Source organism: Mobula hypostoma, chromosome X1 (assembly GCF_963921235.1).
Source record: "Mobula hypostoma chromosome X1, sMobHyp1.1, whole genome shotgun sequence".
NCBI lineage: Eukaryota > Metazoa > Chordata > Chondrichthyes > Myliobatiformes > Myliobatidae > Mobula > Mobula hypostoma.
The window spans coordinates 15,821,292-15,848,306 of NC_086128.1; the positions used below are offsets into that span (position 1 = coordinate 15,821,292).

Sequence of the window (27,015 nt, forward strand, 5' to 3'; positions counted from 1 at the left end):
TCCCATGTTGTTTGAATAGAGGTGAGTTCCTCACGTCCTTCTGTGTCACCACCAGAACACACTTCCACATTCAGAATAAAAGCTAACCCCACCAAACCCCTTTCCATTGCCCACATTACCTCCAAATGTACCTACCCCAAGCCGCCTCCCAACGTCCAACCTGCACCATCTGTATTACAACTCACAACAGCCCCCACTGAGACACCATCATCTGAGTTCATCTATTTACATTAGCTCCTCGAAGCTCTCCAAATGAATAATTCCCACATTCAAATCCTTCCAACGGCCTCCCTACATCCAGCACCATGACCTTTAAATTTGCTCTTCAAATTCCATGAGCTGGTGCCTTCTGAACACTACCTCACAACTGGCAGCTACATCAAGAGAGTTATACAGCAAGGAATCAGGCCCTTCAGCCCAACTTGCCTATGCCAACCCATTTGCCTACCTGAGCTGTTCCCATTTGTTTGTGCTTGCCCCATATCTCTCTAGACCTTTTCTCTCCAAGGACCTGTCTATACGTCTTTTAAATATTGTAATTGTACTTGCCTCTATGATCACCTCTGATAGTTCACTTCATTTCCCCTAACACCCTGAGTGAAAAACCTTGCTCCTCAGATCCCTTCCATCACACCTGAAAATTACGCCCTCCAGTTTTTGTCTCCCCGGTCCTAGGAAAAAGACTGACCGTCCGCTTTGTCTATGACCCTCAGTTTGATAAACCTCTGTAAGGTCACCCCTTCAGCCACCTTCACGCCAGCCTATCCAGTCTTTATATTTGCCCTCAGGGTCTTTTTCCCACTGACCCCCCTGTTGCCTAGGGTGAACAGCCATCGACCCTGCCAAACAGCGCAATTGCTTTGGAGCGGATATGGTGTGAGGTGCCCAATGATCAGCCACGACACAAATATGAAACAATATACAAAGTGCGAGTAAAGAATTATACTTTATAGCAAATTTTTGGTGATGGGTTAGTAGAAACAACTACAAGAAAAGGCGCCACATAAGTAACTTATCAGTCTTGTGCACATAATATTTTAATACGTTGGAGCTCACGCCTCTGATTCCTTCCACAACGTCCTTCCGAGACTCCGGCCACCATCCGAACCCTCGAGGTCCGGTGTCCGCCGCCCTGGAACCGCTGTCCATTCCCCGCACATCCGTCCTCTCTGCTTGCCTCCCGATAAAGCCCGCGCTCCTCAACTTAGCACACATATACAAGATAACAGAACATGACTTCCATTGGCTAGCAAATGAATACAATTTCCATTATCACATAGTATAACCCAAATATTGCTGTTACAGAGAACCCCTTGCTCAGCAGTTAACAGTACGAGAAGCCATTTTAATATAACTCTTCAGAGAAGCCATTTTGGTAATAAGTGATTAACAGTTAACAGTCCAGCTAGTACACTGAGAGCCCTACATAGTAATATCTTTGAAACTTTGCTGCATTCTTTCTAGATTAAACACAGTTGGAATTCCCACCCTAAAGCTCACAACCATATTCTGAACAGGCTTCTAATCACTTATTAAACTTTGAGACAGCTCATGGGAGGACTCCGACAAAGTGTGTTACAGGGGGCTCAATCTAACTGTCAGCGCGATTAAATCCAGATTATTGCCTCTTTAGGGATGAAGGCTGGCCAAAGCACCCAGCGATTGCCTATTCAATTATAAATACCAGAGCTACATGAAGCAGCAGAAGGTAAACAGGTCTTGGTTTAACCATTAAGGGAAGATGGCAATTGGGACTGGATGACACTGCACTGGGCCAGACTTGTACCCAGATCCTGGATAACACCACAGCTGAAGCAGGAAGGAGCACAATAGTATTCCATTCAGAATAAGGGAAGCAGATCAGTGTTTTCATGCAATCAGGAAAATTGGGGATACCACGCAATTCCAGTGGCTGAGGAGCTCGAAGCAAACGGAATGTCCTCTTAATTCCAAACCATGAAATAGAGGCTTCTCTTGAAAAGAAAACAAACAGAAGCTGATAAAACAGAAAAGATGTAACTCAAATAAATGTGAGGTGTTACACTTTGGGAGGACAAACCAGGGTAGGTCTTACACAGGCACTGGGGAGTGCAGTAGAACAAAGGGATCTGGGAATACAGATCCATAATTCCTTGAAAGTGGTGTCACAGGTCATAAAGAAAGCTTGTGCATATTTGCCTTCATAAATCAATACAAGATGTTGGTGACGCCTAATTTGGAGTATTATGTGTAGTGCCGGTCACCTACCTACAGGAAAGAATTGATAAGACTGAAAGAGTACAGTGAAAATTTACAAGGACATTGCTGGGACTTGAGGGTTGTATAAGTTAAGAGTTTTATTCCATAGAGTGTAGAAGAATAAGGAGAGATTTGATAGAGGTATACAAAATTGTGAGTGGTTTAGATGGGGTAAATACAGGCAAGTTTTTTCCACTAAGGTTGAGTTAGGTGAGAACTAAAGGTCATACACTCAGTGGCCACTTTATTAGGTACACCTGCTCATTAATGCAAATATCTAATCAGCCAATCAAGTGGCAGCAATTCATTGCATAAAAGCAAGCAGACATAGTCAAGAGGTTCAGCTGTTGTTCAGACCAAACATCAGAATTGGTAAGAAATGTGACCCAAGTAACTTTGATCATGGAATGATTGTTGGTGCCAGATGGGGTGGTTTGAGTATCTCAGAAACTGCTGATCTCCTGATATTTTCATGCACAACAATCTCTAAAATTTACAGAGAATGGTGAGAAAAATAAAAACATCCAGTGAGTGGCAGTTCTGTGGGTGAAAACACCTTGTTAATGAGAGAGGTCAGAGGAGAATGGCCAGACTGCTTCAAGCTGACAGGAAGACGACAGTAACTCAAATAACCACACATTACAACAGTGGTGTGTAGAAGAGCATCTCTGAACACACGTCGAACCTTGAAGTGGATGGGCGACAGCAGCAGAAGACCACACCAGGTTCCACTCCTGTATCTAATAAAGTGGCCACTGACTGTAGGTTAAGTGTGAAAGGTGAAATATTTAAGGGAACCTGGGCGTGATCTTCTTCACTCAGAGGGTGGTGCAAATATGGAACGAGCTGCCAGCAGAAGTGGTGGATGCGGGTTCGACTCAATACTTAACAGAAGTTTGGATGAGGGAGGAGGTACGGAGGGCTATGGTCCAGGTGCGGGCCGATGGGATTAGCAGTTCAGCATGGAATAGATGGGTGAAAGGGCCTTTTCCTGGGCTGTGACTCAAACCTGGCAGAATGTTGGCTTTTGGGAAGGTAAGGGGATAACGATGCAACAATGCAAATAATATTCACTGTCACTAATCAAATTTATAAAAAAGCTTGATGAAAAGAGGGAATTTTAAAAATATAGGAAAGTCAGGTCAAAACACCTTTATAAGCTGGCCTGTCATACTGATGATACATAAGCTTATAAAGTTAGCCAAAGAAATTTTCATTGTTGGGCCAATGTAGAGACAAACTGAGTTTCCATCTACAGTGATCCACTCAAGACTAGAAACAGAGAGCAGCGATAGTGGTCAGCTTCAATACGAAATTCATCCATAATTATATAAAACACAGACAGCGAGTTTAGTGTAAAAGAACACTTAATTTTAACATTTACAGTTTATGTTAGCTACACTAGATTTATTTGGCTCAGCCTTGGTTCAAGGAACGTTTCTTAAAAAGCAGTAAACTCCTGTTCCAATTAGTGTTCCCAAAACAGTGGACCAGCTCCATGTTGCAATTGGTAATCAGGAATTGCTGAATCTTCTCGGCCACGTCTCCTTTAATCGAGAGAGTTTTGAAGTGGTCAAATTTGCTGTCGCCCAGCCTACGCAGTCTGCGTGCTGCAGCTCGGTAGCACTTCCAGGGCTGCGGCTCAATCAGCAAGGTCTTGCAAAGTCCCGATACACAAAGGAGGAAATCCAACAGTCCTTTATCACCATGATGGAGATGGATCCACATTGTCACTGACATGCAAAAGCAAATATCAAAAGAATCACAGTGCCATTTGTCCAAGTAGGGCTTTAACACAGCCTCGCGGGAAGCAGGGTCCATTATATCCAGAGTGATGTATAAAATAGATTCCGGATACGGATTGGATTCTGTGGCTCGCTGAATCAGGTCAGCATCAATGTCACAACCAAGTACGTTCAGGCTTTGTTTCAGCTCACAAAGATGCTTATACATAGCGACACTGAAGTCCTGAGGGAAGATATTTGAAGTCTTTTATTTGTAAAGTAGGGAAAGTATAGTCACAAGAAAAAACCCAAACATTTAATACAGAATGCTGAAAGAACCACAAACCTTGTTATATTGCAGGAACAAGATCTCATACTTATTATATCTCGAAGCGCATTTGACAACTTCATAGATGGATACATTTGGTTAGGCAATGAGAACTTGGTCAAAGGTAGATTGTAGAAGGAGAGAAGAGAAGAGAAATAATAAAGCGCAGGGCCAAGGAAGCTGAAAACTAAGGAAAATGTGGTACATATAATTCAGAAGTATGCAATTGGCTAGGGGGAGTGAAAATACTCTACATGTTCACAGGGCTTATAGGGTAGAAATGTCTAAACCAGAGGGCATGCATTGAAGGTGAGAGGGGTGTGAGGGATAAGTTTTTTACTCAGAGAGTGGTGGATGCCTGGAATGTGCTGCCTGGTACGGTGGTAGAGGCAAAAACATTAGAGGCTTTTAAAAGACGTTTAGATAGGCACATGAACATGAAGGAGATGGAGGGATATGGACATTGTGTAAGTAGGAGGGATTCATTTTTGGGTTTTTTAAAAATGTACTTTTTAGTTGGTTCCGCACAACACTGTAGACCAAAGGGCCTGTTCCTGTGCAGTACAGTTCTATGTTCTGTTAAGAGAGGCAAAAGCAGCAGAACAGGCTGTTCAGGCAAGAGGGAAGACAGCAGATCTGTCAGAGGAGCTGCAGACCCCACGGAAAACAAATGCAACCAGTTCAGCCAACAAAGGGCTCAGGAAAGTTGAGAGATTAGTAGCTTGTTAAAATAAGTTTGGCAAGCTGATGGACAATGGGAAACTCAAAGGGGCAATGAAAGGAGACAGGTGACAAAAGGAGACAAAAAATAGTGAAAGGAAAGGACTGGAAAGGGTTAGGACAAATTTGAATTAGTGGGGAAGAGCACTGATCAGATAGTCTCAGCCTTAGTGACAAAATGCCTGGGGATGGAAGTACAGCAAAGAGGGATTCTTTGGAGAGAAAATGAGGCAAACAGTGAAATCATTTTTGAATAGTAATGATAGTAATAAATTTGTCAGATAGAGTATCAGGCCTAACAGTGCTCAATCTATTTCAGGTTGAAGCTTATAGTGGGAAACCAGTGTTCAATGTCCTGAAGGGAGTGGGAATGTGGACCACAGCAAAGAGAACAAGGGCTTTAATTCAGGGCAAGATCATCAAAGGGTGCAAGTGAACAGGTCCCTAGCTGCTGTAAACTGATCACAAAAATCACAAGATCCAACACTGCAGTGAACAGCATTACTAGTATCAAAAACTACAAAAGCCTAACTGCTAAGTAAACATTCTTGGGTTTTCTAAAAAAAATCTGTGCATTTACTTAGGCAAATACATCAGCGACTTCTCAGGCTTATCAAGTACCAACAGGATACTATGAAAGTACATCCACGACCTCAACCCCACATAGCAGTTTGTCACAAAAACTGATCCAGGGAGAACACAGGTACCAGGTATTGGCTGGATTTTTACAAAAAAAATACTACATTTAGGCAAAATCTTGGCTGAGCAGTGGATCAGCAATGCTCTCAGCCTGACTACAGATAAGCCAAATGGGAGCAAAAGCTTTGCCTTTGTGAGTATGAGAGTTACATTAAAAGGTTTAGGCGGTTCCCTACTAGGCACAGTTCAAAACTACCTTTAAAGCAGCCTCAGTAGAAAACAATGATTAAGGCAAGAACTGGAAGTTATAGTTGCTTAACTGGGAAGGATCAGAAGCACAACTCTTCACTAGTTTGTAATCTTGTAGATGCTGTCTAAGTTGCATGTCATCTTGGACAATGCTTCCCATCCATTACATAATGGACTGGTTGGGCACAGGAGTACATTCAGCCAGAGACTCATTCCACCGAGATGCAACACAGAGCGTCATAGGAAGTCATTCCTGCCTGTGGCCATCAAACTTTACAACTCCTCCCTTGGAGGGTCAGACACCCTGAGCCAATAGGCTGGTCCTGGACTTATTTCATAATTTACTGGCATAATTTACATATTACTATTTAACTATTCACGGTGCAACTGTAACGAAAACCAATTTCCCCCGGGATCAATAAAGTATGACTATGACTATGACTGAGTGACAGCTGAACACTCTTCAAAACAAATGCAGGCTTACTGGACCAAATGGACTCACAGTTGTGTAATAGTCAATGCCATTGAAGGTACATGAAATATACTCAGTGGCCACTTTATTGGATCCACTTGTACACCTGCACGTTAACGCAAATCTCTAATCAGCCAATCACGTGGCAGCAACTCAATGCATAAAAGCAAGCAGACATGGTCAAGAGGTTCAGCTGTTGTTCAGACCAAACATCAGAATGGGGGAGAGAAGTGATCTAAGAGACTTTGACCGTGGAATGATTGCTGGAGCCAGATGGGGTGGTCTGAGTATCTCACAAACTCCTGATTTCCTGGGATTTTCACACACAGCAGTCTCTGGAGATTACAGGGAATGGTGCGAAAAACACAAACACATCCAGTGAACAGCATTTGTGTGGGCAAAAACTCTTTGTTACTCAGAGAGGACAGAGGAGAATGGCCAGACTGCTTCAAGCTGACAGGAAGACGATAGTAACACAAATAACAGAAAAGCTTCTCCTCGATGTGGATGGGCTACAGCAGCACATATTCCCATACCTAATAAAGTGGCCACTGATTGTATGCAGCACCTACTGAATAATGGGTAAATGGATCAAAATAATCAAATCAAAATAATTCTGCAGATGCTGGAAATCCGAGCAACACACACAAAATGCTGGAGGAACTCAGCAGGCCAGGCAGCATCTACGGAAAAGAGTACAGTCGACGTTTTGGGCCAAGACCCTTCGGCAGGACGAGAGAACAAAAGGTGAGGAGTAGATTTAAAATGTGGGGGAGGGGAGAGAGAAACACAAGGTGACAGGCGAAACCTGAGGGGGGAGGGATGAAGTAAAGAGCTGGGAAAGTGATTGTTGAAAGAGATACAGGACTGGAGAAGGGGGAATTGGATAGGGGAGGACAAAAGGCCATGGTAGAAAGAAAAGTGGGGAGGAGCACCAGAGGGAAGCGATGGGTGGGCAAGGAGATAAGGTGAAAGAGGGAAAAGGTGATGAGGAATAGTGAAGGAGGAGGGGGTTATTAATAATTCACCTGATTTCCAACTCTAAATACACTATCGCAAGAGCATAGCTTAGAATTCTGCAAACAGAATTCATTCGAGCTGAGCACCTAATGCCATTAGACCATAGACTGATTGGCAAAATACCCCAAAGCAGGGTGTCTTTGACAATCAACAAGAAAACAGATACAATACTGCGGCCAGGATTTCATGAAAGCTGACGAGAAAGGAGGGCAGGAGTGAAAACTCTTGCAAACAATTAATCTTTCACTTGGCTGAACTGCATCTCTAAAATTAAGCTGCAATTTAGACGAGGTTCTCAAAAAAGCAGGCCAAACCAGCAACCACTGATGACAAGCAATCTGCTGCAGGAAATCAGCAGGTCGAGCAGCATCTGTGGGTGAAAAGGAATTGTCGATATTTTGGGGCCCAAAATATCCTCAGTTCCCTCACCCTCCGCAGTTACTGCCTCACCTGATGAGTTCTACAAATACCTTGTGTGTTGCTCCAAATCTAGCACCTGCACCCGCTTGCGTCTCTATTGCAATTATTAGGCTAGCATAATTAGACAGGGTTATTGTATAAATGAACCTGGCAGCACTACTTTAAAGAGGTCAGTGAGAAACAAGGAAAATAATTCATTGACTGCCTGCAATATCTGGAAGAGAAATAATTTTATGAAGGGCAGAGCCAGGGTTGACTTTCAACAGTGGTCCAGTTGCAGATTTTCCAACTATGTTGCCCCATTGCCGATCTCTGCAGATTATGTACATTATGGAGTGAATTTTTCAGCCTTTATTTCATATTGCTATACCCGAAGAACATACAAAGGTAGGAGCAGGAGTGAGTGAAAAATGAGTTACTGGAGGAACTCAACAGGCCAGGCTGCATTTTGCTCTACACTGCAGCTTTGGTGTCTTGCATTCGACACCTTGGGTGCTTTCCCATTCATTTAGAACATAGAACAGCACAGCAGAGGAACAGGACTGGGAGAGGAAACAGAGTGATGGTCCACCAAGCAACTTCACTCTGTGGCCCCCTAGATCTCCTGTTTGCCAGCCACTTAGCTGGATCCACTTATTGCTTGCTAAGTCTTCCTCCTCTCCGCCCCCACCCCACCTCTTTATTCTGGCTAATTCCCATGTATCTTTCCAGTCCAGATGAAGGGTCACAACTGAAATCTTAACTGTCAATTTCCCCCCTCCTGACAGTCTGAGTTCCTCCAGCTTTAAGAGGGTACCTCTCCCCTAATGGTTCTCACCCTCATTTCCTTTACATCCAATTCCAGCCCTTTGTTTTTCTGCTCATCTCCCTCCAGCAGCAGCCTCCAACCTTCACACCCTTCCTCCACGTTGCTCTATTTAGTTTTCCCTTTTTCCTCATTTCTCTCTCTGTCTTCCTGTTTCACCCCTGCTCCACTGTCATCTTTCACTTCTCTTCATGGAGCAGAAGATACAATAGCCCGAAAGTACATACCGCCAGGTTCAAGGATAGCTTCTACCCCACGATTAGAAGACTACTGAATGGTTCCCTAATACAATAAGATGGAATCTTGACCTCACCATCTACCCCATTATCCTTGTGGGTAGGTTTGCTAGAACTGTTGTGGAAGGTTTAAGATAATTTGGCAGGAGGATAGGAAACTGAATAATAGGGCTGAGGATGGGGTTATTGGTATATAAGCAGAGGCAGTGTGGAATGAGACTATCAGGAAAGTCAGGCATGATAGAGCAAAATTGCAGTCAGTGGGATGAGCTGCAGTGCAACAGGGGGACAAAATTGAAAAGGGTGATGAATACAGCACTGGAGGTGTTATATTTGAATGCATGCAGTATATAGAATACAAAAGATAATCTTATAACGCAGTTAGAAATTGGCAGGTATAACGTCGTCAGCATCACTGAGTCATAGCTGAAAGATTTTAGTTGGGAGCTTAATATCCAAGAATACACATTGTATCAAAAGGACAGGCAAGTAGACAGAGGGGATGGGGTGACTCTGTTGGTAAGAAATAACATCAAACCCTAAGAAAGAGGTGACATGGATCAGAAGATGTAGAATTGTTGTGGGTAGAGTGAAGGAACTGCAAGGGTGAAAAGACCTTGATGGGAGTTATTTATAGGCCTCTGAACAGTAGCCAGGGTGTAGTCTGCAAATTACAGTGAGAGATAGAAAATGTATGCTAAAATGGCAAATGTTATGATAGTCATGGGGGATTTCAACATGCAGGTAGATTGGGAAAATCAGGTCGGTGCTGATTTTGGATCCCAAGAGGGAGAGAATTTGTAGAATACCTACGAGATGGCTTTTTAGAACAGCTTGTGGTTGAGCCCACTAGGGGATCAGCTATTCTAGATTGGGTGTTGTCTAATGAACCAGCTTTAATTAGGGAGCTTGAGATAAAGGAACCCTTAGGAGCAAGTGATCATAATATGATAGAATTCACCCTGCAATTTGGGAGGAAGAAGCTAATGTCAAATGTTTCAGTATTACAGAAGCATGAGAGATGAACTGGCCTAAGTTGATTGGAAGAGAACGCTAGCAGGGATGGTGGCAGAGTAATGGCTGGAGTTTCTAGCAGCAATTCAGAAGGCGGAGGATACTTACATCCCAAAGAAGAATTATTCTAAAGGCAGGATGACACAACCATAGCTGACAAGGGAAGTCAAAGCCAACATAAAAGCAAAAGAAATGGCATATAATAGAGCCAAAATTAGTGGGAAGTTAGAGGATTGGGAAGCTTTTAACAACCAACAGAAAACAACTAAAATAGCCATAAGGAGGGGAAATCTAACAATCTATGGAATTTGTTGCCACGGGCAGCAGTGGAGGCCAAGTCATTGGGTGTATTTAAGGCAGAGATTGATAGGTATCTGAGTAGCCAGGGCATCAAAGGTTATAGTGAGAAGGCGAGGGAGTGGGACTAAATGGGAGAATGGATCAGCTCATGATAAAATGGCGGAGCAGACTCAATGGGCCGAATAGCCGACTTCTGCTCCTTTGTCTTATGGTCTTATGGAAATAAGTCACCTGGACCAGATGGACTAAACCCCAGGGTTCTGAAAAAGGTAGCTAAAGAGATTGTGGAAGCACTAGTAATGATCTTTCAAGAATCACTAGATTGTTCTGGAGGACTGGAAAATTGCAAATGTCACTCCACTCTTCAAGAAGGGAGAGAGGAAGGAAACTATTGGGCCAATTAGTCTGACCTCAATGGTTGGGAGGATATTGCCCTTGATTGTTACGGCTGTGGTTTCGGGGTAATTGGAGGCATATTGTAAAATAGGCCACAGTTTCCTTACAGGAAATTCTTGCTTGACATCTGTTGGAATTCTTTAAGGAAATAACAAGCAGGACAGACAAAGGAGAATCGGTGGACTTTGTATACTTAGATTTTCAGAAGGCTTTTGACAAGATGCCGCTGCATAACAAGCTAAGAGCCCATGATATTTAAGAAAGATACTAGCATGGATAGAGCATTGGCTGATAGACAGAAGGCAAAGCGTGGGAATAAAGGGAGCCTTTTCTGGTTAGCTGCCGGATACTAGTGGTGTTCCACAGGGGTCTGTGTTGGGACCACTTCTCCTTACATTGTATGTCAATGATTTGGATGACGGAATTGATGGCTTTGAGGCCAGGTTTGCTGATGATATGGAGGGGCAGGTTGTGCCGAGGAAGCAGGGAGGCTGCAGAAGAACTTAGACAGATTAGGAGAATGGACAAATAAGTGACAGATGGAATAGTGTCTGAAAGTGTATAGTCATGCACTTTGGTAGAAGGCATAAAAGCATAGACTATTTTCTAAATGGGGAGAAAATTTAAAAATCTTAAGTGCAAAGAGACTTAGGAGTCCTCATGCAGGATTTCCTAAAGGTTAACTTGCAGGTTGAGTCAGTGCTGAGGAAGACAAATGCGATGTTGGCATTCATTTTGCAAGGATGAGAATATAAAAACAGGGATGTAATGCTAAGGATTTATAAGGCACTGGTGGGGCCTCACTTGGAGTACTGTGAGCAGTTTTGGGCATCTTAGCTAAGAAGAGATGTGCTGACATGGGACAGGGTTTAAAGAAAGTTCACGAAAATGGTTCTGGGTATGAAAGGTTTATCATATGAGGAGTGTTCGATGGCTCTGAGCTTGTACTTGCTTGGATTTAGAAGAATGAGGGGAATCTCACTGAAACCTACCAAATATTGAAAGGCCTAGATAGCGTGGATGTGAAGAGGATGTATCCTAGAGAGGGGGAACCTAGGACCAGAGGGCACAACCTCAGAATAGAGTGACGTCCATTTGAAACAGAGATGAGAAGGAATTTCTTTGGCCAGAGGATGGAGCATCTGTGAAATTCGTTGCCACAGGTGGCTGTAGAGGCCAGGTCATTGGGTATATTTAAGGTGGAGGTTGGTAGATTCTTGATTAGTTAGGGCATGAAAGGTTATGGGGAGAGGCAGGAGAATGGGGTTTTGAGGGAAATGGATCAGCCATGATCAAAATGGCAGAGCACCTAGCTCCTCACTGTTTGCCTGCATCTCACTTTCTCTGTAGCTGGTGCACTTTATTCTGCATTCTGTTATTGTTTTACCTTGTTCTACCTCAATGCTCTATGACATGATTTGATCCATATGAACAGTGTTTAAGACAAGTTTTTCACTACACCTCGGTACATGTGATAATAATAATAATAAACCAATGGTCTCGGGTTCCCACCTCACTATGCTGACCATCTTCTCTCTTCACTCTCAGTCCTGATCCAGGATTTTGACCGAAACATCAATAACTCTTCCTCCCAACGCACATTTGCCGCTTGGCCCATTTGAGGTTCTCCAGCAAATTGCTGCTTGCTCCAGTATTCTGTGCCTTGCTACAAGTCCAGAATTGTTGGGAATGCACTGGATAACGGTTAGAACTTAAAACCCAGACAGCCCGCAGTCAATGATTCATCCCCGCGCCCTGGTCTGAACCTACCCCGCTGTTGCAGCCCACGTCCAGAGCCAGTAAAGCCGCTCTGCCTCCTCTCGCCGGGAGCTCTGCCGCCAAATCCGCTGCCGGGATCAGTCGCAGTCTCTCGCTTGGAGGATTGAAGTGATAATAGTTAGAGAAATTACCGTACGGCGCTGCTCCATTCTCCGGCTTCCCCTCTCCGATGGAGGCCGCCATGATGAGTCCATCCCAGAAACACGTTCAGCAGACTGCCAAGACCTTGAAGGAAGGTTCCTACCTCTGTTTCTTCTTGTAAAGTTTAATGGCAGTTGGCAGGCCGACATTAGGTGCATTACTGCCACCTACTGAGGTGGACTGTGGAGCAAAGAGATAGGTAGTAAACACACTACATTCTCTCCTCTTCTCCCCTCCCCAGAAAAAAACTCAAATGTCAAAAAGTCCAATACTTTTCAGAAAGTCAAATTCGCGCTTATATACATACCACGGTAGTGATAGCCTAACAATCTTTCCATGTTAAACCGTGTCTGCCCCAAAGATCTTAATTTCGCCATTAAATGTTTCCAGGAGGCAAAGATTTTTGGGTCATTGGGATCTCTTCTGGGAAGGTACAACCTGTACAAAAGGGACGCGTTACGCCTGAACCAGAGGGGAACCAATATCCTTACGGGCAGGTTTGCTAGAGCTGTTGGAGAGGGTTTAAACTAATTTGGCAGGGGGCTGGGAACCGGAGTGACAGGGCTGAGGATGGGCAGTTAGTATAAAAACAGAGGCAATGTGTAGTGAGACTGTCAGGAAAAATAGACAGATTTTGATTGTTCTGGGTCAGTACTCGCTGGAATCTAGAAGGGTGAGCAGGGAATCTCATTGAAACCTTTCGAATGTTGAAAGGTCTAGACAGCGTAGATATGAAAAGTATGTTTCCCATGGTGGGGGAGTCTAGGACTTATTGTCTGGTCTTAATTGAAAGACCAGACAGGCTAGTTTAAATTTGTTACTTGTATATATTTGTGTGTCTGTAGTATGGGTGCAAACGAGGGAGACGTGAACGTGGTTTATTCAAAGGAAGCATTGTAAATATGGAATTGCCCTGAATTTTCTTTGATCCTTAGGAGTTAAAATGTTGTGTAGTGTTGGGTCAAGCAGACCTTCCTCCAAAATGGACTCCAGCTGATGCTTGCGTATCTTATTTCACCAAATAAAGAGGCTGCTTCATAGCTACCAGCATTTCTCTCTGGTGAATATGCTTATGCAACAACAGCCCCTCTAAACTCAGGTTGAACACTAAGTAAGGGAGAGGCTGCATGACGAACAAACACCTGTAAGATCATACAGGTCTAATCCTGGCCTCAGCTCAATTTTCCTGTCTTTTGATGTCCCACTATTGAGAAAAGTTACTGTAATTCCCTCAAAATTAATTGAACGAGTCAGGTATGAAAATTTTATTGGTTCTTTATTAGCAATATGGAAATTCAAATCTTTACAACAAATAAGCAGTAGTATTAAAGCCAAAAGAATTTGGCATGTAGTCCAAAAATGTTTAATTATCAGTATCACATTATTCACAAACAAGTACAACTATAATTTAGCATTATCTACCAGGGCACCAAAGGAATTCTTGGGTTGTAAATAAATCAATATCACATACTGTGGAAAAGCAACAATTCAATCATTACTGTCAAGAAGACCCTGAAAATGCTGGGAATCTCCAATAATGCAAAGAAAAATTAACACAGAATGGGTGACAAATTGTTTAAAAACAAAATAAGGGAAATCTTACTCTGCCCAAAATTACATTTCTACATTATCTTTAATATCCCTTTTTGGACATCCCAAAGCACTTCACAGCCAATGAAGTATCCTTGAGCAATAACCTGTTTTGACGTAGAAAACACGTCAGCCAATTTCTGCACAGCAATTCCCACAAACACAAATGACCCAAGAAAGGTCTTTGCAATGTTTATTTGGTGCTAGGAATACTTTTCCTGTCTTTTTCCAACATAGTACCATGGGATCTATAAGATCCACTTTAGGGAATCAGGTGAGCACATAATCCAGAGACAGCACCATTAACAGAGCAGCCCTCCATTCACTACTGCACTGAGGGCAGGCCTGGATTCTTAAGCTCAGACCTCTGGTGGATTTGAACACACAACCCTCTGACCTAGAGGCAAGAGTATAATGGGAATAAAGCTATTCAATAGGGCAACACAGAAAAATAATTTGTATGTGATTAAATATGAAAAATATAGGCAAAAGGATTTTCTTATACTAATTGTTTTTAATTGACTTTATTCCCAAGTTAGCAAACAATCCCTGCATGTCTAATACTGTTCAGTCAGCAAAGTTGTGGTACACGTAAGCTGTTGGTATAATAAGATGTTACACAATAGGTAAACCAATCCCATTTTAACATGAGACAGGTTACAAAGTTGGGAAATTTGCTTTACTTTTCCCCGTCTCCCGTTATACCTGAGGAGCTTGTACCTTCTGTCTGTGACCGTGTGGGTTTCCCCTCACATTCCAGAGGTGTATGGGATAGTCGGTTAGCTGGTCACATGGGTGTAATTGGATGGCATGGGTCATTGGGCCAGAAGGATCATAACTTGCACAGGCTCATACCTTGCTGTATCTCTAAATAAATAAAACGATCCCATCCCAGAGTCCAATTTAGACATAAAATATTCTTTTGCGTACTGTTAGTCTTGTTCTCTTTCAATCACATCGAAGTAAAATTTTGTGTCAGCTTTCCTATCCCTTGAAAGAATAATACCAGAAATTTTATTGATGCGAGGGTACACTTCCCCATTGTAAAGTTTACTTCAGTGTTTCAATGCCAAGTGGTCAACTGGCTCTTCCACAAAGCAGCTGTGCACCAGACCACTGCATTACCATCAGCAGGGCATCAACGTACCTACATCAGATGGGACTACTCTCAGACCACACAATCTTCCATTGAATTCCTGATGAAAATCCAGCCTTGTATTGCCAGCTGGCTCCCTTGGAGATACTTGTGTCACACACATCTTTACTACAATACTTTGTAGTTGTGAGGAACGGATGACCAGCCAGGCTAGTTGTTTTCCCTAGAATTGAAGCTACAAAGAGCTTTACGCACCTCAGTTAAATCTATGAGACATCTAGAGTAAGGACGCAGGAAGGATCCGTTCCCCTTGGCAGAGAGGTCAGTAACTGTAGGAACCATAATTATAATCATAGTTATAAGCAACTATGAGCTATTACGTATATTTAAAGAGGTTGATACGTTCTTGATTAGACAGGGTATCAAAGGTTACGGGGAGAAGGCAGGTGAATGGGTCTGAGAGGGATAATAGATCAGCCATGATGGAATGGCCAAGCAGACTTGATTCTGCTCTGCCATTCCATCATGGCCTAATTCTGCTCCTATATCTTATGGTCGTAAGAACACGAGGAAACAGGAGCAGGAGTAGGCCTCAAGCCTGCTCCACAATTCAATATGATCATGGCTGATCTATGCTGGCCTCAACTCATCTTCTATGCCAACTCCCCATAACTCTCAATCCTTCAGCAGAAAGAATCAAGGGAAAAACCATCACAACAACAGTGATGGAGTGTGGAATTCACTGCCTAAAAAATGGGAGCAGAAAGCCTTATCATGTTTAAAAAGTGCTTGATGTGCTGCAAGCAGTTTATGAGTCACGAGTTAACTGGTGGGATTAGACTGAGTTGCTTCTCTTTGGCTGACATGTTTTTTTTTCTATCCCACAAGGGTAGCACAGTTGTGCACCAGTAGAGCTTCTGCCTCATGGCTCCAGAGACCCAGGACCCACCCAAACGTGGGTGCTGTCTGGGTGGAATTTGTATGTTCTGTGACTGCATGGGTTCCTTCCACACCCCAAAGGTGTCCCAGCTTGTGGGCTAACTGGCTGCTCCAAGTTGCTCTGAGTGTGTGGGGATGAATATAGTTCTGTTTTATACTACCTCAATCTACTTATTTTAGGATTGGTCTGTATGGATGGTATGCAAGACAGATATTTTCCCACTGTATCTTAGTACATTTGACAATAACGAAGTGAGTGTGAATGTCAGAAAGAATAGGTTAGAGCATAGACTCGATGGAACAAATGGCCTCTGTGTGGCACAGAAAATTTCAATGCTCCTGATTCTCGACTGATACTCAGAGTCACGCCAAAGGAGTATAGCTTCTCTCCAATGATAATTGCCCACTCCAAAGTAACCCTGTGAACGCAGCTAAAGGAGCTGACAGCCTCTCGTCTCATTAAACCGCCCACGCATTAACAGCAGAGGGAAGAACACATACTGTATTCAAAGAGAAAAAGAATCAATGCAAGGCTTCAGAGGGTGGTGGAATGTAATTGGTATCGAAGAGTGATGAGCAAAACACTGTCAGTATTCAAGGAAAACTTGGCTCAAATATTGTGAGTGACATCCAATCCAAACAACAGGTGACTGTCTGAGTCACTGATAAGATGTCAATTTCATCTTGGATTCAAAGGGGAGTGACATTTTGTTCCCAAACTCATCCAGCTAGTTACTTTCACAGTGTATGTGCTCAAAGATTTGTCCCTTCAACAACCCATAAAAGAGCAAAAAAAAAACTTGGCCACACACCACTTTCACCCAATAATGTCAATGATGAATGGGAAGATGACCCTACCCAATTTAATTCATCCTTATAGTACCCAATTCTCTTACCACCATGGTTACCCAATCCATTCTCCCCTCCCCACCCCAATAACATTAGTCTCCATTACTCAGTCTGTTAATATTCACTCAGAAACATTTATACTCATTCCAAGTGTTCAGAACCTAGGGGTTTGTGCATTGTATAGATTTAGGTTCCTGTTTGGGAGCTGTTCTTAACTTGTGCCTGTGCCATCATGTTAAAACACTTTGTCCCACACTTGAAGCAAACGTTTTGTTTACAATGAGATCTCCCCTAACATCAGTCACTGTGAAATGCCTGGCTACTTCCTATTAAGAACAGATTGCCATGTTGTAAATGAGTTTTTTTTAATATCACAAAGTCGTATCTGAAGTATCAAAGAGTCATTTAGAAAGGAGTCCATGCCAACTATAAACCACCCATTGACACTGATCCTACGTTAACCTATTTTACTCTCCCCCAGTTCCCATCAACACCACCCAGGTTCTACCACCAATCTTAAAAAGTGGTCCCCACATTACAGAAGGGGTTGAATTCATTAAAAATGGTCCACACATGCATCGAGAAGACATGGAAGAAGTGTTTTTCTTCCCCATCCCCCAACACACAAATTTTTTGAGAGAATTTTATTCCCATCTCAAATTTTTGTATAGATATTTGTGAATTCTGCAAGGGCGAATTTCCACAACTAGAATGGCTGTAATGCAGGGGGGTCTCCAATACGCTAGGGGCAGTTTACAGAGGCAAATTCCTGCAGCATTGTGTGTTGCCCATGCAACTGTATGTCTTTGGGATGTGGATGGAAACTGGATCACCTGGGAGAAAGCCACCCGGTCATGGGGGAGAACATGCGAACTTCACGCAGACAGTGATTGAACCCGAGTCACTGGAGCAGTGAGGCCAAAGCTCCAGTGGATGTGCCACCCCAAAGTAAATCAGACGTTCCTCAAAAGATCTCTAGCATCACCTGTTAACAAAAACAAAAATCATGGCACACAGCCCGAACAAAAAGTAGGAACAAAAGGAATAGGAGTTGGTCATACAGCTCCCACCAACCACCCTCCACCCCACTGCGCCTGCCCTGCCATTCAATAAATGTACTGTGGATCTGAGTTACCTCACTTTCCTGTCCCCCCCCCCCCGCCGATTTTCCACTCTCCTATGAACCTAAAGGCCATAAGACATTGGACAGAATCGGGCCATTCGGCCCATCAAGCCTGCACCACCAACTTGATTCATCATGACTGATTTATTTTCTCTCACAACCCCCTCCTCCAGCCTTCTCACCATAACCTTAGATGCCTTTATTAATCAAGAGACTATCAGCCTCTGCTTTAAACAGACCAAATACATTGACCTCCACAGCCATCTATAAGCAATGAATTTCACAGATTTACCACCCTCTGGCTAAAGAAATTCCTCCTATCTATACTAAAGGGATGTCCTTGTATCCTTTGGCTGTGCCCTCTGGTCCTAGACTCTTCCATTTACTGGAAATATCCTCTCCATGTCCACTCTATCTACACGTTGAATATTTGACAGGTTTCAATGAGATCCCCATCATTATTCTAAACAGAGTACATACCCAAACCCCAAAACTTCTCATACGTTAACCCTTTCATTCCTGGGATTACTCTCATAAACTTCCTCTGGACCCTCTCCAATGCCAGCACATCCTATGATGCCCAAAACTGCTCACAACCATCTAGCCTTCAATACACTTAGTGGCCACTTCCACAGCTTTCTCACGGGTAAAGATGAACTCCAAAGAGAACCTTTAAGAGAAGAAAGTCCTCCTGGTTTCCATTTGAGGTGGGTAACCCCTTTATTCTGCAACTATACTCCCTCATCCCAGGCACAGACAGAACAGTATAGCACAGGCCTTTGCAACCCATGATGTTCTGCTGACCCTTTAATCTACTCAGAGGAGGAATTTATTTTGCACACCATCTCCCCAGTAAACCAATTGTTCCTTTTGTACATTGGTTGTCTGTCAGTCTTTATAGTTTTCATAAATTTTATTGTATTTCTTTATTTTCCTGTAAATGCCTGCAAGAAAATGAATTTCAAAGCACACTTTCCAGACGATAGGATGTCACTCTTATTTCCTCTTTTTTAAAAATATTACACAGTAGCCTAACAAATTTTCTAGCAAAGCGAGAAACACACACGCACTCCAGATCCGCTCTCCGACCACATTCCTGACTCCCAGATTCCAGCTAGACTGGAACTTCAATGCTGGCTGGACTAATGAGTGAGCCAGACGCCAGACCACCAGGATAATCAGATGCCACATTACTGAATTTTTCTAAAACTAGAGTTGAGGCCCAGCACTAATCCCTGTACAACACACAATCTGCAGGAAAAACTCAGCAGACTGAGTAGCATTTGTGGGGGGCGCGGGGGTGGGGGGGTGGTGGAAGAAAGGAATTTGGGTCAAGATCCTAAATCAGGACTGAGATCTCAAACCGAAACTTGACAAATCCTTTCCTCCCACAGATGCTGCTTGGCCTAATGAGATTTTCCAGCAAATAGTTTGTTGCTCCAGATTCCAGCATCTGCTGTCTTGTACACAACTGATCCCTGTGCCACTTGTTAGATACCAACCTGAAAATGACACATTTATCCCACCTCAGATTTCTGCTTGTTAGCCAATCCTTCATTCCTACTAAAAACAGGAACATCCTTACAATTAGATCAATGTCAGGGGATTATCTCCCATTATTTGTACTGAAATTTAACATGTGGCTCCAGGCAAATAGGGCCCAGACCCTCAGTTCAGACAGCCCTGAACGTATTTCCAAGAAAATTTGTATGGCAAACCTTTTTCACTTGCTTCAATCCTCCTCCTCCCACCTGCGCCATGGACCTTGCTACTTACCCATTCACTCCAGTTACCCAACTGAGAAAGAATCAGATACTCCCACGCACCATGTCTCACTCGCTCAAATAGCAATGGCAGAGAATATCTACAATTAGCACTTAGGACATTCCCATCAGTCCTATATACTGTCATTCCTGGTAATGGATTCCTCTTCATATTTCCATCAACTCCCACCAGATTTTACCCCCTCAGTGACAATTAACCAACCAGCCTTCAAGTCTTTAGGGTGTGGGAGGAAACTGGAGAACTTGGGGGGGGGGGCCACAAAGTCACAGAGGAAGTGTGCAAATACATCACAGACAACACCAGAGGTCAGGACTGAACCTGGGTCACTGCAGCCACATGGCAGAGGCACCAATGGCTGCATCTATGTTTTCTTGCAAACCAATGAGAGGTGACAAACTCTAGTGCTCCAAGGTACTGATTCAATGCTACCAACCTCTTACTGCTGATAAAAATGGACCGAGTGCTCCAGATCATAGTTTGCCAAACTGCTAAGACCGCAATGTTACACAGCTGGAGCACTGCAGTCTCCTGTACCCGTACCTGTACAGAGCTCACTATGTAGCATCAGTCCCAGGGATTAACACCATCAAGAAAATCAAGTCTACTTGTACACCTTAGTAAGTTGTTTCGCATATTTATACTATTGCTTGTTGTACAGGACTGTGCAAGAGTCTTAGCCACGTATACAGTATATTGCTGGAGTGCCCAAGACTTTTGCACAGTACTGTATTTGTTAATGTGGAGCGTAGAGCAAGTTTGTAAACCTGGCAGGAGCAGAGAATGTTGGGAATGGTGAGGGTGGAGCACCGTGGGAGGGGTGTGAGACAGGCTGCAGAGGAGTGCCAGGGGCAGACACACCCAGCCCTGAGACACCAGGCAAGGTCATTTGATTCCAAACAATTGGTCTATTGATCATTACAGAATGTCTTTCTGGTGCTTCCCACTCCCTTCCCTCTCCCTACCCCTTTTCCCAACCAGGATTCCCCTCTCCCTGCCCACTTCCCACTCTCAGTCCACAACAGAGACCCATATCAGAATCAGGTTTATCATCACTCACATGTTATGAAATTTGTTTTTTTTTGCGGTAGCAGTGCAATACACAAAATTACTACAGTACTGTGCAAAAGTCTCAGGCACTAGCTGAATAATACATGGCTAAGACTTTTGCACAGTATTGTATTATAATAGTGTCAGTAACATTAACCTTTCTGTCATAAACATGTACCTCACACTTTATGTCAACTTGTCGATCTTCAGGCCACGTCACTGAGGGACTTGTGCTAATATTATTCTGTGTCTATGTGCTGGATCGTAACTCCATGTGCTGTGTGTGACTGTATGTACTATGTTTTGTACCTTGGCCCCAGGGGAACGATGTTTCATTTAACTATATACATGTGTATGGCTGAATGGCAATAAACTTGAACTTGACGTGAAGTTCTAACACGTACTCAAAAGAAAAAGTAACATTGATCATTACCAAGTTACTTCTATGAGTAACAAAGCCTTTTCTCTTGCTCCCTCCTTCCTTTCCCAGGTCTTCCACGTACTGTATGCATTGATTGATTTATATATGCCTTTCAGACAGGACAATAGAGTGATAGACTTGGAATCATTATTTTAAATTTCAATGCAATTGTAAGCAGAAGCCAAGGCAACAATAAACCCCACGGATTGCCTACTAATCCTTATTCTGCTTTTCAATTGTATAAAGGATCTTATCTTTATTCCTTTCAAACTCCAGCCTTGGCGAGGAATGGGCATAATAGGCGACACCGTTTCTTTGAAAGCAATTGCCTCTTCAAATTTCAAGATACAGGGCAACAAACACACAAACCCAAAAAGGAATTCAGCACAGATGAGGTGTCACAAAAGAAAAATCCATCTGAAATTTGAAAAGAAAGGGAGTGTGCTGGGATGTAGTGTGTGCGGGACAAAGATGAAGAACAACAACAGACTAAATTACTTTGCGTCCCTTTGATCTGTAGCAGGAGGTTATGTTTCATGGTACCCCAGTGCTATAGATCTAAAAGGCAAACAAAAAATTACAAAATTAAACATCCCAATGAGGCCATCCAATCCATCAAACCAGTGCAGCTTTTTAAAGGAATTATGGAATTGACTCCAGTCCCCTGCCTCCCCCCTCCCTTCACCACGCCTGCCCACCCACCCACCCTCTCTCACCAGTGCTGGTAGCCCATGACACTGCAGCAGTGCTCTGGGTCTTCAGTTTGTTTTTAAAAATAATGGGTCCAATTTTCAGATTAATCAGTATACACTCAGTTACCACTTTGTTAGGTCCCTCCTAAATCTAATAAAGTGGCCACAGTCTTCTGCTGCTGTAGCCCATCCACTTCAAGGTGGCGTGTTCAGTGTTCAGAGATGCTCTTCTGCACACCACTGTTGTAGCATGGGGTTGAGTTACTGTCGTCTTCCTGTCAGCTTGAACCAGTCTGGCCATTCTCCTCTGACCTCTCTCATTAACGAGGTGTTTTCACCCACAGAACTGACGCTCACTGGATGTTTTATGTTTCTTGCATCACTCTCTGTAAACTCTAGAGACTGTTGTGCGTGAAAATCCCAGGAGATCAGCAATTTCACAGATACTCAAACCCCGCCAGGAACCAACAATCATTCATTGGTCAAAGTAACTTAGATCACATTTCTTCCCCATTCTGATGTTTGGTCTGAGCAACTGAACCTCTTGACCATGTCTGCATGCTTTTATGCATTGAGTTGCTGCCATGTGATTGGCAGGTTTACAGGTGTACCTAATAAAGTGGCCACTGAGTGCAGATGTCTACTGCACCAAGGAGACATTTCTGATTATACCAGATCCATAGTAAAATAATTTAAAAAAATCAAAACCTGCAAAATGGTTTTACAACTAGCTTTAATCTCAAATATGTTGCAAATGGATTGAAAAGAAACAGAGGGGAAAGTTAAAATACAAATAGTTTTAAGATATAGTTTCTTTGCCCAGAAAGATTTCTTTCATGCATGTCTTTAAGCAGTATTCAATACACCCATTACGCCCTACAGTGACTGCTGCTGTCAGAGTTTTCACAACATCTCATTTGCGAACCATCCCTCCCATTTCACCACCTTCTCTTAGTCAGTCAGAAGTGTTTATTCTATTGCTTCCTGCATTAAAAAAAAACCTGTTCCCTTTGAATCTTGATTTCTAGTGCCCCAAGACCACAGCTTGAACTGAGGGCTATAAAGCAGAGCCTCTGCTTTCCCCTCCACATTGGGCCCAAATTCCCAGCTGCCTCTCCCAGATTACATATTGTAGATTTAAACAGATGACTCATTGTCAGAGCAGCAAATGACTGGTACTTTTTAATTTAAACTTCAACAGATTATAATCTGCAGTCTATTAACTCTAAATAGTTGCATCTGAAATAAAGGCTTTATTGAATTAAAGTATTGTGTAGACGTAGTTGTTTCTCATGCCTAATCCCATGCCAGTGATGTACTTTTGAAATGTGATCAAGTGATAGGGCACCTTTTTCCCCCCATGAGATATTATTGGACGTAACTGGTGCAAAAACAAATCTCCATTCTTTATGTTAATCAAGCCACATCATCGTTTATATCTGCCCAAGAGGAGGGGCACAGGGCTTCAGTTTTTTAACTCACCAACTCGCCCTCAATCCCAACCAGACTGCCAGCCAAGCCTAGAGGGTGACTTAACACAGAGGCAAAGGCAAAGGCCACAACTGGCACCATACTAGTGGACTGGCTACTTTCTTCCCCACCGATCTCCCATAATTGCAAGTTCTTACAATGTACCCACTTATTCCCATGTTGAAGGCCCCTGCTGCAAGATCATAATTTGGTCACTTACGGTCTGCCAATTCTTAACATCGACCAAGGTGGTTCTGCCCCCTCCCTTGCCTTTTTCAGGACAGACATTGCAAGCTGTTCCACAACTTCAGTAGCCAGAATGAGTGGCTGGATTTTTTGGTAACTTAAATATTCTGAATGCTGGACAGGATTGAAAATTCAGTCGGCAATACACACAAAGGAAGGAGGTGTTCTACCTATCTGGCCTGGAGTGGTAAATGGAAGTGAACTTGGTTCAAAGCAGAGTGTAGATGGGGCAAGATTTAATCACTCATGTTGCAGCAGATGATTGATAAATAAATTAAAACAAGACAGACCATTGACTATTACACAAGTCTATTATAATCAGTTTACAAACTACAGAGGCTCTCTGTATAAATGCAGCCTTTTAACAAAAAACCATCACCTTTCCCCAGTTTTTAAAGCTTCCCCTTTCCACAGAAACCAACACTATGGAACTCAGCACAAGCATGCAAGCTGCCTCAGAGGAGACGCGTGTAAAAAGAAGGAATCTACATTTATATAACATCCCTGGCATCCTTCCCATGCTTCAACCGTTTATTGTTTAAATAGTCATGACTGGCGAATGCAGCAGCCATTTTGCGCCCAAACAAAATGATCAGATTGCCAAAGTGACATTTGCGCAGGGGAAAAATACAAGGAGAACACTTGGCTTCCAATCAAGTACCTTGGGACATGTTACCACCTCTGTAAAAATAGAAGGCGGGAGCGTCAGTCCAACACCTCCACTGCAGCTTGGCGCTTCTGACAGTGCAGTACTCCCTCAGTGCCGCCAGGGGGCGGTAGTAACCCGGATTCTGTGCTCAAGGCTTCAGAGTTGGACCCGCGGTTCAGGGAATGTAGGTACGAACAGCCAGGAGCAACTTACCCTCTCTCGGCATAAGTACAGGAAATAAAAATTCCACCCCTGGACCTTTAGAGCAAGGAAGCAAATTTGAAGCTCACTCCCCTACACTAGCGAACACAATCCGGAAAAGTTTCTTCTAAGGCATTTACAGATAATCACCATGCACCCGTTAATAAAATTAGTGTGAGAAAGCCAAGCTGGCAGATGACTCAAACTGCAGGGAAGCAAGTATATCAGCTGTGTTCCTGGAATGTATGCGCGCCAAAAGCCCAAAACGCACTGGCATATGTATTGCTGTCATGCGTATATCTATAAGCTTGTGCAGATCCATCTTATACTAGATTCACTGTTACATTAACACAAAATGGATTAAACCATTAACAAGTTGGAGCAATTGGGTTTCAGCTATGCCACTTGCTTTAGCTCTAATTGCTGCTGTTGCTGGTACATTTTTTGATAGAAAAAAAAGTCCATCTCAAGTGGAAGCGACCCATTCTGACCAGCTCATTCTCTATTGGAGCCAAAAATCTGCAGCATGAAGGTGAAGATATAAATGATGTCCAAGTAGATATTCAGCGCCCCGAAGATGTACTCCTCAGGGCTGATGGCATACCGACGATTTCCTATCAGGATCTGCGTATCAAAGGCCAGGAACTGGAGAAGAAGAAGCAAAGTGCATCCAGTATGTGAGTGGTCATTTCTCCCTAGTTCCCCTATAGATTTTGCAGGAACTTAAGAACTACCAAGCTTGCATGCAGTCAGAAACGCTAACCTCAGTGAATTTGTCAACGATCACCCGTGAAACACGCTCACTGCCGCAAGGCAGAAGACCCAGCAGCAAGCTCCCAAAAAAGGAATGCGATAAATGGCTGGGATGCCCCATCATTTTTCCAAGTCTGGATTCACATCCAGGTCAGACTGGGAGGGGTGGGGGTGGGGGAGAAAATGGGCACATTTTCCTCCCATAAGGGAGGCCAGTCAACCAATTGGGGCTTTTACAACCACCCAGTCACCACTACTTACACTACCCTTTATATTCCAGGTTTTATCAACTCCCATGATGGGATTTGAACCCCCATCTCCAAATCAATAGGCAGGGCCTATGATGAGTCCAATAATTAATTGTATAACCACATGTTGGTTGGGGAACATTGAGCAGACACCCCAACTCTTCTTTGGGAAGTCCCCAGTGAGTTTTTAAACTGAGTGGGAAGGCTTACTTCGTTCAACCTCTGAAAAGATGACAGCTCCCTCAATGCTGCACTGAAATTACTTAATTACTTACTGCCCGTTACACTGCTGGTGTTTAGGGCAGCAATGAAGATCTTCCATCTCTGTTTGTCCTTGGCCACACAGATATAGGAGGATTCTTCATTGCTTTTTCCATAACAGTTTTATTTTACCAGTCAGGGTTGTTTAGTCCTGAGCTGAACCCCTGAACCTGGAGGACCGGTGGACCATTCTTAGTCTGGCCTCTGCCCTTCGACCTGGTTGGCATGGGTGACGCTACCAAGGGCCAAAGCATAAAGCCCTAATTCCAGCCAACATAGTTCTCTGGATCACTGAGGCACGCAAGCCTCCAAACCATGACAAGGTTGTGGTCCTCTTGGAGGTGCACTAAGAATGTCAGCCTGAGTTTTGCGCTGGTCTCTGAAATGGGTCTATGAGCCAATGATGTTGACGCCAAGTCAATGCTTGTAGGACACCTGCATCTCCCCTCCAAACTGGTAATGAACAAATGGAGAAGACTCCATTACAAAATTTGCAGATACCTGCCAGCAACACACAAGTTTTTACTGGCCACTGGGTGCACCACAGGGTAGCAACACAAAACAAAACTTAGCCCATCTTGGCAGCATGAGAGATGACTTCTTCCTGCAAAATCTATGTAGCAACACTAAAGGTACTTTGCTGCACACAGGGCCAGGGGAACTTTAACTGGGAGGGGAAAGTGTGTACACACCCTAAACAGCAAAGTACAAAAGTGCCCTGTCAGTGACTCACCATTGTAAAGATGATTGCTCCCAGCACTGCATAAATTGCATGAAGCCAGGGAACCTGAAATAGAAAGAAGTGCCATTTATCATGACTTGTCACTTATTAAAATATTTGCATTTAACAACAGTGGATATCCACAATGCAGGACAATGGCACATGTAATAATAACGATGCCCATTGGTCTACACTGGCAACAACGGTTTCTGCCATTGGCTCCTGTTGACAATAGTGACAGCACACATCGTTGTTAACAGTGGTCTCCATCATTGCTACTGATCCTTTTTTTTTAAACCTGCCATTGCCCCACATGGCTAGTAGACTATACAACAGAGACACCAATTTAGACCACACACACTAGAGAATGTTAACAATCCCTACATTGCCAAAATAAAATCCAAGCTCCCAAAGCAGTAAAAATAGTTTCCAATTATAAATCA

At 43.3% G+C, this 27,015-nt stretch overlaps 2 protein-coding genes across 5 annotated transcripts in view; both read right to left on the minus strand.

The window, feature by feature from the left end:
- Positions 1-911: 911 nt before the first annotated feature.
- LOC134340644 (RNA 5'-monophosphate methyltransferase) lies at positions 912-12,577 on the minus strand. Of its 2 annotated transcripts, none has more exons than XM_063038093.1 (2): positions 12,332-12,577; positions 912-4,206 (listed from the first exon to the last, which is right to left on the minus strand). In XM_063038093.1, exons 1-2 carry the CDS (start codon positions 12,521-12,523, stop codon positions 3,655-3,657), a joined length of 744 nt encoding a protein of 247 aa, XP_062894163.1. In that variant the 5' UTR covers positions 12,524-12,577; the 3' UTR covers positions 912-3,654. The 2 variants fall into 2 exon arrangements, with proteins under 2 accessions (XP_062894163.1, XP_062894164.1); XM_063038094.1 differs by having other exon boundaries at positions 12,472-12,564.
- Positions 12,578-22,048: 9,471 nt separating this feature from the next.
- LOC134340318 (protein lifeguard 2-like) overlaps positions 22,049-27,015 on the minus strand; it is a 68,380-nt gene continuing 63,413 nt past the window's right edge. For all 3 annotated transcript variants that reach the window (XM_063037405.1, XM_063037403.1, XM_063037404.1), the window contains 2 exons: positions 26,585-26,638; positions 22,049-25,234 (listed from right to left, as the gene is read on the minus strand). In XM_063037405.1, coding sequence (XP_062893475.1) covers positions 25,085-25,234; positions 26,585-26,638 — 204 coding nt within the window. In that variant the 3' untranslated portion in view covers positions 22,049-25,084. The remainder of the gene's footprint in view (positions 25,235-26,584; positions 26,639-27,015) is intronic.

Excerpts from the sequence above, each read along its gene's own strand:
- LOC134340644 (XM_063038093.1), bottom strand. The coding sequence starts at position 12,523 with ATGGCGGCCTCCATCGGAGAGGGGAAGCCGGAGAATGGAGCAGCGCCG. Across the intron at positions 4,207-12,331 it reads ACGTGGGCTGCAACAGCGGG|GACTTCAGTGTCGCTATGTA; the intron begins GTAGGTTCAGAC and ends ATCTTCCCTCAG.